The 12,685-nt window shown below is 33.0% G+C and overlaps 3 protein-coding genes across 3 annotated transcripts; all 3 read right to left on the bottom strand.

Annotated features, from left to right (window-relative positions):
- Positions 1-624: 624 nt before the first annotated feature.
- On the bottom strand, positions 625-1,654 carry LOC130451564 (farnesyl pyrophosphate synthase-like). Its single transcript, XM_056790664.1, has 4 exons — positions 1,508-1,654; positions 1,200-1,452; positions 1,036-1,124; positions 625-966 (listed from the first exon to the last, which is right to left on the bottom strand). Exons 1-4 carry the CDS (start codon positions 1,652-1,654, stop codon positions 625-627), a joined length of 831 nt encoding a protein of 276 aa, XP_056646642.1.
- A 74-nt stretch (positions 1,655-1,728) lies between these two features.
- Positions 1,729-6,437, bottom strand: LOC130451558 (farnesyl pyrophosphate synthase-like). Its single transcript, XM_056790652.1, has 5 exons — positions 6,352-6,437; positions 5,318-5,618; positions 4,846-5,262; positions 4,631-4,775; positions 1,729-1,808 (listed from the first exon to the last, which is right to left on the bottom strand). Exons 1-5 carry the CDS (start codon positions 6,435-6,437, stop codon positions 1,729-1,731), a joined length of 1,029 nt encoding a protein of 342 aa, XP_056646630.1.
- A 1,749-nt stretch (positions 6,438-8,186) lies between these two features.
- On the bottom strand, positions 8,187-12,416 carry LOC130451525 (phospholipase A1 VesT1.02-like). The gene is made up of 3 exons (XM_056790604.1): positions 12,287-12,416; positions 10,632-10,974; positions 8,187-8,283 (listed from the first exon to the last, which is right to left on the bottom strand). The coding sequence occupies exons 1-3, from the start codon at positions 12,414-12,416 to the stop codon at positions 8,187-8,189; spliced, it is 570 nt and encodes a 189-aa protein (XP_056646582.1).
- Positions 12,417-12,685: the final 269 nt, after the last annotated feature.

Here is a 12,685-nt window from a genome sequence, read left to right as displayed (position 1 = left end):
TTAGCGCTCGAGGTTACAAACTCGGATTATTCATTGGGCCAATATCATAAACAAGTAAGCAAAAAATCAAAACTACCGGATTTGACGCAAGGTCCATATAAGGTTACTGGACTAATTCTAAAAAAATTTTAGTTTTTGCATAAAATTTTATTACAACGATTATACTTTCTATCAATATAGGGTTGTTCTTTGACTCTTAAAATAACCAATAATCGCTGATAATAGACTTCCATTACTTGGTCTTCTTGAAAGAGAACTTTTCTCTTTTGAATTTGGGTTTCTATGAGATTTTCGTTTCAATATAGGCGAATATAGGTCGGGCACTGTTGCCTCAACAAACTCCTGGAGACGCTAGACCTAGCAGATAATGCAGACCAAAAGTTCAAAAGAATATTCACCCAGAAAATGTACTTACTTCAAATTGGAATAATGAAATGAATGTCATCTTTTACAGCAATTATTAAATTATTCTTTAAAACTTTTACTTGAAGTTTTTACATAACTACTTTTCATAACTGATATCAGAAGATTGTGAAAAATGAGAAGTTTCCTAATGTCATGGAGGGACTTAAAATGTGACAGTTGATAGCGAAATTAGATAAAATATTATATTATAATTTTTGTTTATACTAGATAATTTCCACTCATAATATAATTTAATAAATCTATATACAATTGAGGTGGTAACATTTTAGGTAGTTCATATATTTTTGAGTAGGTTTTTTCATAAAATTCCTCCCTTAGATTTTCATAAACTTCAACTAGACGTAATTCCTCGAACAGATTATAAACTTTATCCACCGAATTTTGATTATTTTTACCATAGTGATCACGTAAGATTTTCCTTTGCGCTTCGTTGCTTCTTTTATAAGCTTCAATCGCCAACCAGGAAGTCCTACCTTCTGAAATATCCGTACATTCTTTCAGCTTCTCACTGAAAGGAGTCATTATCCCTTTTACGTCGTCCTGGAATAAACATTGAGTTAAAACAAAGCTGTCGTCTACTAAATTATGGAGAATTTTGAAGTTACTTACATCGATCTTTTGGAAACGAGCCATATCCAAACATATTTGTTTGGAAGCAGCATGAGCGTCTGTATCAACAATATTTGCCAAATACAACGCTGAAGCAACAACTGGTTGAGTGATGTCAAAAAATTTTATAAAATTTTGACATTTTTCTAAATCTTCAATTTTACGTTTTTTAATTTCATGCAATTGAGCCACATTAGTATGGGCGTAAGAGCCTAATAATTCTCTATGGATGTTAACGTATTGGGGATGATTGGAAAAATGGTTGATGATTAGGAAGTGAGCGGCGGATTCTATGAAAGCGGCATCAAGAATAGCGTTGTTTATTCCTACTTCGTCGAGCTGGTGCCAAGTTGGTTTGTTGTAACGTATTTTAGAGTCATCTGCGATATCGTCATCTATAATTATCGAAATATCTATCTGAAATAAATGATTAAGTTTTATCTACTATTTTTTTTTTCAAATAGAAACTCACCATTCTATGACACCACCCAAGAATACAAGCTTTTCTTATATTATCTAGTGTCAAAAGGGATGGTTTTTCCAAAAGTCTGTAAGCATGTACTGTGAATATAGCTCTAGATAGAAATCTTGGATTTATATCGTGGGTATTGTAATACATCAATTTGGTATATCTTTTTCGATAATCTGGATATTCGTCAAGATAAATTAGCTGTTCGTCAAGTATCTCTTCATTTATTTCAGGAAATACCTTAAATAATTCCGTTTTTTCCAATGAAACGTCAACTGTTTGTGGGCGATTACAATATCGAGTACTACAAATGGAAACTATTGAATCAATATAAAAGTAAGGGTTTTATAGTATAAAATAAAGTACTTTTTTCAATAAAGAATAGTTTCTAATCAATTCTATCATTCCTATTTTACTCAGCGACCTTTTGCCATCTTTTTTCAGCTTCTGAACTAGATGCGATTGAAGGTCACCGTCATTTGTGAAAGTTTGACCATTCAAAACTTTCGAAATAAATGGTAATCAGATGATAACAGATCAGGGTTGTATGGAGGATGTGGCATCACTTCCCAGCCAATCTCCAATAGTTTCCCACGACTTGCCAAATATGTATGAGGCCTTGCATTATGATGGTGGAGTTCTAAACTTGATAATTCTGGCCATTTTTCGAACGAGGATGTACTAAGAAGAGCGGGGACTGAGAGAGAGACTGGCATAAATAACACCGGTGAGCTATGATTAGATGTCTGACCATAAAATAATCGCTAACGCACTATAGGTACAAGGCAATAGAAGAAGAAGAACGCCATTTTTCTTTGACTGCTTCATCCAATTTCATTAATTCTTGATATTAAACATCAGAATTGACAATTGACAACCAGAACGTTGTTCATATTTGAGGGAAAAATGTTCAGAACATATTTTTTTAAAACAATTCGAACACGTGCGCTCTGTTAGCAATCAGCACTATAAACATCACATATTTCTTTATGAGCCGCAGCAGCTTTCTTTCTTTTACGGAAATAAAATAGAAAAATATAACAAAAATGTTCGTTTCCACACTCCATTTAAAATTAACCCACAATTAAAGTCACGCACTACTTGCTTCTAAAGTTACGTCAATGTGACCAGTATCACGTGACAAACGGCAATGTACAGCACTAACATAAGTTAACTAAAAAAATTAAGCAACGCTCTCTATCAGTAAAAAGCGAAAGTACTTAGTTGCCAACTTTATAATTAAATATTTTCAGCAAAATCTTTTTCCTTCCATTCAGAATCATTATGATCAAAAATTTTATATAAAAATGTTTCAAAGTGACTTACCCAGTTACTGTAGTAGTATGACTGTACCTTTTCAATAATATAGAAGGAATAAAAATCTGAAATCTACTTCTTAATTTTTGTAACATATTGAAATATTTATTTTCCAAAAACTATTTGATTCTAATGAAAAATAATTTGAACAATGTGTTTCTATTACTTCTAAATTAATAATAATCGAAAATTGATAGTTATTGCATTTCAATTCATTTCAATGGAGAAAGTTATGAACAATTTATCGAAAGAATGAAATTATGGTCACTTCCAATAAAATATTTACTTGGAAACTTTTTCTGTTATCTCAAAAAGAACGTATAAGTGGAAGGTTATCATATAAAACTTTTTAGGTTTTGTTTTATTCCTGTAGACGTTACATTACATGGTGGTGTTTTAGACATCACATTTTAATAAATGAACTTCCTAAACCTACAAGGATGTATTGATACCTAGTTAGCCTAGACCAGTTCCATGCATAAACAAAATTTATTAAGTGTCAGTGTAAAACTGACTTCAAAAAAGTAAACCAGAGCTTCGCAATAAATTAAAAGCCATCATAGAGAACCTGTATTTAAAATGGTTAAGAGGTAAGCAGATTTACGAATATATGCTTAATACCCTTGGTGATCAATGTCCTTCGTATGCAACCGTAAAAAATTGGACTGCAAACTTCAAAAGAGGTGAATTTTCCATTGAAGATGATGACCGATCGGGAAGGTCAGTTTCTGTGTCAGTCCCCGAAAATATCGATGCAGTTCATGACATGATTTTATCAGACCGTCGAATTGAGCTAAAACGGATATCTGAAGCACTGAATATTTCATACGAACATCTTCATCTTATAGTTCACGTTAATTTGTACATGAGAAAAATTGCTGCAAAATGGATCCCCAACTGTTTGAATGTTGATCAAAAGCTTGCAAGGATAGAAGCATCGCGTTCGATCTGTGCTCGATTTGAAAACGATGTAGACTTAAAACGAATTGTTACTATGGATGAGAGTTGAGTACATTTAAAGCAACAATCGATGGAATGGCGACACTCTGGTTCTCCAAGACCTATGAAGTTTCGTGTCCAAAAATCTGCTGGAAAAGTTCTTGCTCCAGTTTTTTGGGATTGCCACGGAGTAATCTTGATTGATTTTTTGGATAAGGGTAGAAAAATAACTGGAGATTACTATTCGACATTACTCATCACTCTATGGGAAAAAAATTGAAGTGAAAAGAGAAAAGACGCGGAAAGATAAAGTCGTTTTGTTGCTGCAGGACAACGTCCCTGCACACAAATCTCATGTTACCATGCAAAAAAATCGTATTATAGGGTTTGAATTACTTGAACAACCTCCTTATTCACTAGACCAGAAATTCAAAAAATATTCACCCAGAAAATGGACTTACTTGAAATTGTAATAATGAAATAATTGTGAGCTTTTACAGTATTTATTAAATTATTATTCGAAACTTTAGCCTCAGGTTTTTACATAAATAGTTTTCACAACTGATATATGGAGATTATGAAAAATGTAACATTTCCTAATGCTATGGAGGGACTTAAAATGTCACAGTTGATAGCGGAATAAAATGAAATATTATAATATAATAATTTTTGGTTATCCTAGATAATTTCCACACATAGTATAATTTAATATATCTATATACAACTGAGGTGGTAACATTTTAGGTAGCTCATATATTTTTGAGTAGGTTTTTTCATAAAATTTCTCCCTTAGATTTTCATAAACTTCAACTAGACGTAATTCCTCGAATAGATTATAAACTTTATCCACCGAATTTTGATTATTTTTACCATAGTGGTCACGTAAGATTTTCCTTTGTGCTTCGTTGCTTCTTTTATAAGCTTCAATCGCCAACCAAGAAGTCCTACCTTCTGAAATATCCGTACATTCTTTCAGCCTTTCACTGAAAGGAGTCATTATCCCTTTCACATCGTCCTGGAATACATATCAAGTTAAAAAAATTGTCGTCTACCCAATTATGGGGAAAATTGAATAAGTTACTTACATCGATCTTTTGGAAACGAGCGATATCCAAACATATTTGTTTGGAAGCAGCATGAGCGTCTGTATCAACAATATTTGCCAAATACAATGCTGAAGCAACAACTGGTTGTGTCATGATAATAAATTTTGCAAAATTTTGACATTTTTCTAAATCCTCAATTTTACGTTTCTTAATTTCATGCAGTTGAGCCACATTAGTATGGGCGTAAGAGCTTAATAATTCTCTTTGGATGTTGACGTATTGGGAATGATTGGAAAAATGGTTGATGATTAGGAAGTGAGCGGCGGATTCTATGAAAGCGGCATCAAGAATAGCGTTGTTTATTCCTACTTCGTCGAGCTGGTGCCAAGTTGGTTTGTTGTAACGTATTTTAGAGTCATCTGCGATATCGTCATCTATAATTATCGAAATATCTATCTGAAATAAATGATTAAGTTTTATCTACTATTTTTTTTTTCAAATAGAAACTCACCATTCTATGACACCACCCAAGAATACAAGCTTTTCTTATATTATCTAGTGTCAAAAGGGATGGTTTTTCCAGAAGTCTGTAAGCATGTACTGTGAATATAGCTCTAGATAGAAATCTTGGATTTATATCGTGGGTATTGTAATACATCAATTTGGTATATCTTTTTCGATAATCTGGATATTCGTCAAGATAAATTAGCTGTTCGTCAAGTATCTCTTCATTTATTTCAGGAAATACCTTAAATAATTCCGTTTTTTCCAATGAAACGTCAACTGTTTGTGGGCGATTACGATATCGAGTACTACAAATGGAAACTATTGAATCAATATAAAAATAAGGGTTTTTTAATATAAGATGAAGTACTTTTTCTTAGAAAAGAACAGTTTTCAATTGATTATATATTTTTCTTTTTGCTCTTGCCATGTTTTTTTTTTCACCTTCATGATACCGCGCTCATGAAATGTCCGGTCTTTGTCAGCAAAAAACTGAAACGAGTGCGATTGAAGGTCATCGTCAAGACTATATGGCTGATGTCGCATCACGTCCCAATAGTTTCCCACGAGTTGCCAAATATGTGTGAGGCCTTGCATTATGATGGCAGAGCACTAAACCTTTCCGATTTGATAATTCTGGACGTTTTCCTTTGATTATTTCATCCAGTTTAATTAATTGTTGATATTAAATATCAGAATTGATTTTTTGATTTGGTCATAATCAAATTCAGTAGGCCAACCAGAACGTTGCTCATCTTTGAAAAAACAAACTCCAGAACGCATTTTTTTATTTTCTGACACGTGCGCTCTGTTAGCAATCAGCACTATAAAAATCACATATTTATTTGTGAGCTGCAGCAGCCTTCTTTTCTTTACGAAAATAAAAAAGTGATATTAACCAATAGCTTTAATAAGAAACACGCACTACTTGCTTCTAAAGTTACGTTAATGTAAACAGTATCAGTTAACAAAATCTTTTCCCTTCCATTCAGATTCATTTTGATGAAAGATTTTATTTAAAAATGTTTTAAAGTGACTTACCCAGTTATTGAAGTAGTGTGACTGTATCTTTTCAATAATATAGATGAAATAACATTCTTAGATCTACTTCTTAGTTTTTGTAACATATTGAAATATTCATTTTCCAAAAACTATTTGATTCTAATATAAAATAATTTGAACAATGTGTTTTTATTACTTCTAAACTAATACTAATCGAGAATTAATAGTTATTTCATTTTAATTCATTTCAATGGGGAAAGTTATGAAATATTTATCGAAAGTTTGGAATTATGGTCCCTTCTAATAAAATATCTATTTGGAAACTTTTTCTGTTATCTCGAAAAAAGCGTGTAAGTGGGAAGTTGTCATATCAAACTTCATAAGATGGCTGCTATGAAATCAAGTCCTTTCTAAGTTTAATACTTTTAGTGTAAACCTTCTACACAGCTGAAATGACATAGTTCTTTCAATATCAATCAATATCATTCCAAACAGAAAAGCAGATCTAACCAATCTCCAATTTTTAATTTAAAATAAAGTACATGGATATACGTAATCAATTTCTAAAATTTTGTAGTAAAGTATTCTCATTAACAATAATAAACTCGTGGCCATAAATAGCGCACCACCCTTTCAATATCAAAACCTAAAATCTCAATCTTTTGGGTTCTTTTTTTTTCTATCACAAAAGGATAAAGTATTTCAAATGTTAGTGATAAAATGTAGCAAAATTTCTTATTAATAAATGACTGGTTCTGTGGTTTTTTAAAATTTTCATTTTATGCATATTTTAATGCTTCTTTCATTCTATTGTTGAACCAACTTGTGGACAGCAGTAATTAAGTCAATCAAGGTGTGTTAAAGTCGAGTTAGTTAAACAAAAAATTGATTATAGTTAGGCAGTTGAGTGAACGCGAAGCTGAAAGAATAGCCGAGTTAGTTGGGTAGGGACAAATTTATCGGGAAGTGGCAAATCTGTTTGACACAACCATTGGCAGATTGATGCAAAGATTTCGAGAGACCGGTTCGAAGTAGGCATTCATACCCTGGACTGACCACCAAGAAGTTCAGATATGAAACCTATCGAGCATTTCTGGGACATTTTAAAATGCCGCATTCGTCGTCGAAATCCATCTCCTCAACATTTAAATGAGCTTGAGCAAGCGGCATTAGAGTGTGGGAGAACATACCCCAAGAAGTGATACAGCACTGGCGTGTTTAGAAGTTTTTTTTAAAGAAAATTTGGTTTTATTGCAATGCTTTTATTTTTTTACTCATTAAAAATCACTCAAAATTACTACAAATTTCTTATTATTGCATCAAAATGATTGAAAAGAAGTTAAACAATAGCAATATTAATTTAAATTTATTTAACAAAAAAATATTTTTAGAAATCGGGGTGGTGCGTTATTTTGGACTAAGATTGTATATTTAAAAAATTTCGAAGCATATATACGATGCTTTGGTATCAATTTCCTGTACACCTTGTATAAAATACAGCAAAAAATTCAATAGAAATAGATCTGTCAATAGGTAAATAGTTTATTAACGAGGGATTATATTCAATTTCAATAATATACGGAATTCTGCTGCTGTCATAGCTTTAAAATCTATAGGGGTTCGCAGCTGTTTATCTTCCAACATATCTCGCTGTCTTGGTACACAACTGGTTTTGAAATCAGAACATGCATACAGTCAATATTGCAATACCCGAATCAAACGCTTGTATTTCCAGAACACATTTGAATATATTACAGGATGTGTATGTCATCTTAAATATGAGGACACCTAAAATATCTAACGTTTCCTTTGTTCAAACTCAATTTATGCGACAACTTTCCACAAAATGTACATTTTCAATGAAATGATTTGAGTTATAAACTCATTTTCGTGACGGTTTCTTCAACGGAACATTCGCCTTTACCATAAGGTGGTTTCAGATTTGTTTCTACGTAATACTTGCCTCGGGCTCTGAAAATATTAAAAACTATTATTAATATTAATTAAATTTGATAGTCGGGCCAGGGGTAGACAACGCGGCGCCCGCGGGCGCCATGGCGCCTCCGATAAAGTTTTAATAGGCAGTCGCTGGACTAATGTAAATGTATGATTGCCAGAGCGATTTACTTTTGTCAAACGTCGATATACAGCAAGTAGTCAGTTGAGTTTAGGATTGTGCATAGATTAGCAGCTTCCTAACCTTGAGCGTATCTAATAACACGCACGAAATTTTTATTAGTGTGTTATCGTATTTCGAATAGACCCCGCGTATACCGTGCATTTAAAAGTACCCAGTAATTCAAAATAATTATTTTCTTTCAAAACCCTTCATGGGACAAAAATAAAAGAAAAAGAATATATTATTTTAATGATGAATGGGAACATCTATATTGTTTCATTGATTACAAAGGGAAGTGTAATTGTTTGTTGTGTAATGATAGTGTTGCGATTCCCCAAAAAAGTAATATTGAACAACATTTTAAGACCGAATAAAAAAACATTTATAGATGGAGAATTAGTGAAAGATGCCATGTTAGAACCTGCTGATTCACTTTTTGAAGAATTGAAAATAGTTTCAGCTATAAACACGTTGCAATTATCAACACGAACTGTTACTAGAAGAATTGAAGTAATTTCAGAGAATTTGGATGGAAAATTAGCAAATGACATGGAAAATTGTATTTTCTTTTCGCTACAGATGGATGAATCGACAGACGTGACAAATATATCACAATTAGCAATTTGCGCGAAGATGGTATTTTCTGATATTACAAGAAAAGAAGAATTCCTCAAAGTTCTGCCATTAACGGGAAGCACCAGAGGAGAAGAGAAGAGGAGGAAAATTACCTGTACAAAAGTTCGTCAATTACAACAGATGGGGCACCAGCGATGACTGGTAAGAAAAAAGGATTTATTTCCTTATGTAGACAGGATTCCTTATTCCCGATATTTATTTCTTATCATTGCCTCATATATAAAGAAATGTTATGCGCAAAAACAATCGGTTTTCGAAACGTATTTACGATAGAAACAAAAATTATTAATTCCATAAGATCGGGTGTTATGCAGCACAGGTTGTTTAAATTACTTTTAGAAGATGAGGACGTTCTTTTACATACTGAAGTGAGGTGGCTGAGCAGAGGTGAAATATTTGAGCGGTTTAACATGCGTTTGCCACAAATAGAGGATTTTATTGCATCAAGAGGCGAATGTAACGATCAATTGAAAAATAAGGATTGGCAAAGTTGAATGAATTAATATTAAAAATACAAGAGAAAAATCAGCATATAGCTGACATGATTAGTTCAGTAAATGCATTCAAATGCAAGTTAGTGTTGTTGAAATCCCATCTATTGAAAAAATCGTTATCACATTTCCCAAATATAAAACACACCGTTTAGAGTTTAAATTTGAATAATGAAAATTTTACTTCTACATCATATTTAGAAATTATAGATAAACTAATGCAAGAATTTTTTCTTCTAGATTTGAAGATTTTGCAGCATTAGATCCCATTCTAAGCTTTTTCATAAATCCATTCAATGTTACTGAAGACAATGCCCTTGAAATAGTTTCAGTGTATTTCGAGCTTCATAATATCGAAGACACGTGAATGAGAAATAATAAACTTGCAAAGTGATATTATTTTAAAAACGCATAGTAATGATAAAATTTTTTGGAACTGAAAATACCGAACAAAACTTAATGACTCACATTTAGATAATTGTTTAAGGAGCGTAAACTCTAAATATATTCCCAATTATAGGAAATCAGTTGAAAATATGGACACCCGAGTGTCCCAAGGAATTGTATGTATCATTATGTATGACACCAACAAAATAAAGTTATGAAAATCTGCTTTTTCAATGCCTATTTACACCTGTTGATTATCTGTAAAATATGGGCTTTCAGTGATTTTCAAATTTAGTATTGCACCCTTAGGGACGAACAGGTTGCCGACTCCTTACTTAAGCTTTACTTGTCCAAGTGATTGATTCGCGCTAGTGTATGTGCTGGGCATTCATAGGCGATGTGGTATACACTTTCATTCTCTTACGTGCTCTAGTGGCACTTCAGGCTATCGTGATGTCCATAGTGTAGACATGACTTCTTAGATGACTGTGCATAGTTAAAAGTCCATTCTCCAGGCGAACTTTACGCCTATTTAAGTAGAGTACAAAGCCTATCTATGTGTGCCATTTGCCTGTATGCATCTATGTAAAGCCTGCCTTGATATCAAACCATTGAAAAATGTAATAAAAAATAAATAAACCTCATCCCGTATCTGCTTATGCTTGAGGTTATACTATCATACTTACTTTGTATCCAAATGATATCCACCCATACATGAAATGGTATTGCTTTCACACAAACCCCATATATACATTAAGTAGTTACTACATTTCTTCGCTATAAAATCATTCATTAATATAGATTCCACGTAATAATCTATGGCTGATAAGTGGGAACAATGTTCTCCAAAATCTAAACCACATTTAGGTTGTCTTATACCCCCGTTGACGTAAAAATCTGCTGTTCCTAATTCTCTGATATCACCCATGATAAAATCAGTATGTATTATCTGAACGTATTGGGCACTAGATTTCGTCATTCCTTTAAAAGTGATTTGGAAAGATATCAGTTTACTTGTAGGATCTAAACCTGTAAAATACCAAGAAATAATTTGAAATTTCCAAAAAAACTATTAGAAACTTGTTTATAGATGAATTTGAATATGATTTACATCTATTGGACCTCTCTGACAATTTCTCCATCGCCATTTTATCGTAAGTACCACCTCGTTGATATCGCAGGCTTTTGCAATTTTCTTTTCACCCGATGAATCCGTTTAACAACAAAATAACTGAAAATTGGGTCACAGCTATTCATTTCGTCGATATTATTTTTTATTTTCCAACGTAATCTCTTTTTAGCTCCATACACTGTTCCCAGCAATATTCAATAAGTTCGACAATAAGAATCGTCCAATTCCTCAAAATAGCCCTTAACTGCCGATATCACCTCTTCATTGTTGGAAAATTTTTAACCATCGAACCATTTATTTAGGTCTGGGAATAGAAAATAATCTGAGGGTGCTTACTCTGGCGAATAGGGTTAGGTAGCTATTCAAACTTTGACCATTGCAATAACGGATGTATGAGTTGCAGCATTGTCTTGATGAAACAACACTTTCTTCTTAGACAAATGCGGCAATTATTGCTCGATTTATTCGCTGAAACGTTGGAATAAGTTCGCATAATACTTGCCGTTGATAGTATTTCTTTTCTCAAGATAGTTATTGAAAATTATCCCACGCACATCCCAAAAAAACGACGCCATGACCTTTCCTGCAGATGGAATGATCATTGCCTTAAAGGAAACATCTTCACGACGCTGTTTTTGTTCCATTGTGAACAAAAACGGCACCCATTTTGCGTGCAGCTTTCTCGCGTCCAAATTTTCAGTTGATATGCGATGTACCGCACTTTTTTAAATGCCTACTATATCCGCTAGCCCGCGCACTGTCAGTCGGCGATCATTCATTACTATTTTGTGGATTTTCTGCTATGCTGGTCTTCGCAGTTGGTACGACTCGTTTAAACTCTGCTAACCAATATTTCACTGTTAATAACGAAGGAGCAGTTTCAACCCGACTAGAATCTAATTTAGATTTTATATTAGTTGAGCTATCGCCTCTCAAATAAAAGTATTGTATCACAAAACGACCACTGAGAATGTTCATTATTAATAGCTGTTAAATAAAAACTAAACAACGTGGCGTGACGATATAAATTCTGTACTTTCTAATACAACGGTATTTTTCAAGTAGCTACCTCTCTAGGTTAGGCTAAGTTCTTATTAGATCATCCTCGTATACTCCAATCTCTTCACATTCCTACCGAAGAATCATGTGATAATGACGAAGGAATATGGTGTAACAAATATCAAAGTTGTATTGGTACTAAGCACTTACCAATCGCTTGACCTGCTCTACCATTTAACAAACTACCAATATGACCGGCAATAATAGCTCCGAAAGAATGTCCACAAAGTGTAGAACGATTCAAATTCAAAACACCATTTGTAGCAAACTCATGAATCATCTCACTTCCATAAACTGCGGTTTTTCTTATTATTAACAGTAAAAAAGGATAAACAATATTAGAAGGTATATTCCAATCGAATAAAAAAACATTGACATCGTTATTTTTCAATATAGCGTTCTTTATTTTTTGTCCATGATTTATATACGAATCGTTATAACCATGGAAGTAAAAAAAAGTATCTTTGTTAGGATTGAAGCCAACACGAGCTACGTCTGACCGGTTGGTAATATCTACCTTCATACCATTTAAAATATTCGCGGAATTAT

Source organism: Diorhabda sublineata, chromosome 1, assembly GCF_026230105.1.
Source record: "Diorhabda sublineata isolate icDioSubl1.1 chromosome 1, icDioSubl1.1, whole genome shotgun sequence".
NCBI lineage: Eukaryota > Metazoa > Arthropoda > Insecta > Coleoptera > Chrysomelidae > Diorhabda > Diorhabda sublineata.
The sequence above is the reverse complement of the archived record's forward strand: the minus strand, read 5'-3'. Positions and strand labels throughout refer to the sequence as shown.

What these genes read in the sequence shown, in the direction of transcription:
- LOC130451564 (XM_056790664.1), bottom strand. Translation starts at nt 1,654, where the DNA reads ATGTATTACAATACCCACGATATAAATCCAAGATTTCTATCTAGAGCT. An exon ending in TTGGGTGGTGTCATAGAATG is followed by an intron (nt 1,453 to 1,507) that starts GTGAGTTTCTAT and finishes CATTTATTTCAG; the next exon opens with ATAGATATTTCGATAATTAT. An exon ending in CTCGTTTCCAAAAGATCGAT is followed by an intron (nt 967 to 1,035) that starts GTAAGTAACTTC and finishes TGTTTATTCCAG; the next exon opens with GACGACGTAAAAGGGATAAT.
- LOC130451558 (XM_056790652.1), bottom strand. Translation starts at nt 6,437, where the DNA reads ATGTTACAAAAACTAAGAAGTAGATCTAAGAATGTTATTTCATCTATA. An exon ending in CTCGTTTCCAAAAGATCGAT is followed by an intron (nt 4,776 to 4,845) that starts GTAAGTAACTTA and finishes TATGTATTCCAG; the next exon opens with GACGATGTGAAAGGGATAAT. An exon ending in AATCTTACGTGACCACTATG is followed by an intron (nt 1,809 to 4,630) that starts GTAAAAATAATC and finishes TTCCATTTGTAG; the next exon opens with TACTCGATATTGTAATCGCC.
- LOC130451525 (XM_056790604.1), bottom strand. Translation starts at nt 12,416, where the DNA reads ATGATTCATGAGTTTGCTACAAATGGTGTTTTGAATTTGAATCGTTCT. An exon ending in TAGAGCAGGTCAAGCGATTG is followed by an intron (nt 10,975 to 12,286) that starts GTAAGTGCTTAG and finishes GGTATTTTACAG; the next exon opens with GTTTAGATCCTACAAGTAAA. An exon ending in GGATATCATTTGGATACAAA is followed by an intron (nt 8,284 to 10,631) that starts GTAAGTATGATA and finishes TAATATTTTCAG; the next exon opens with AGCCCGAGGCAAGTATTACG.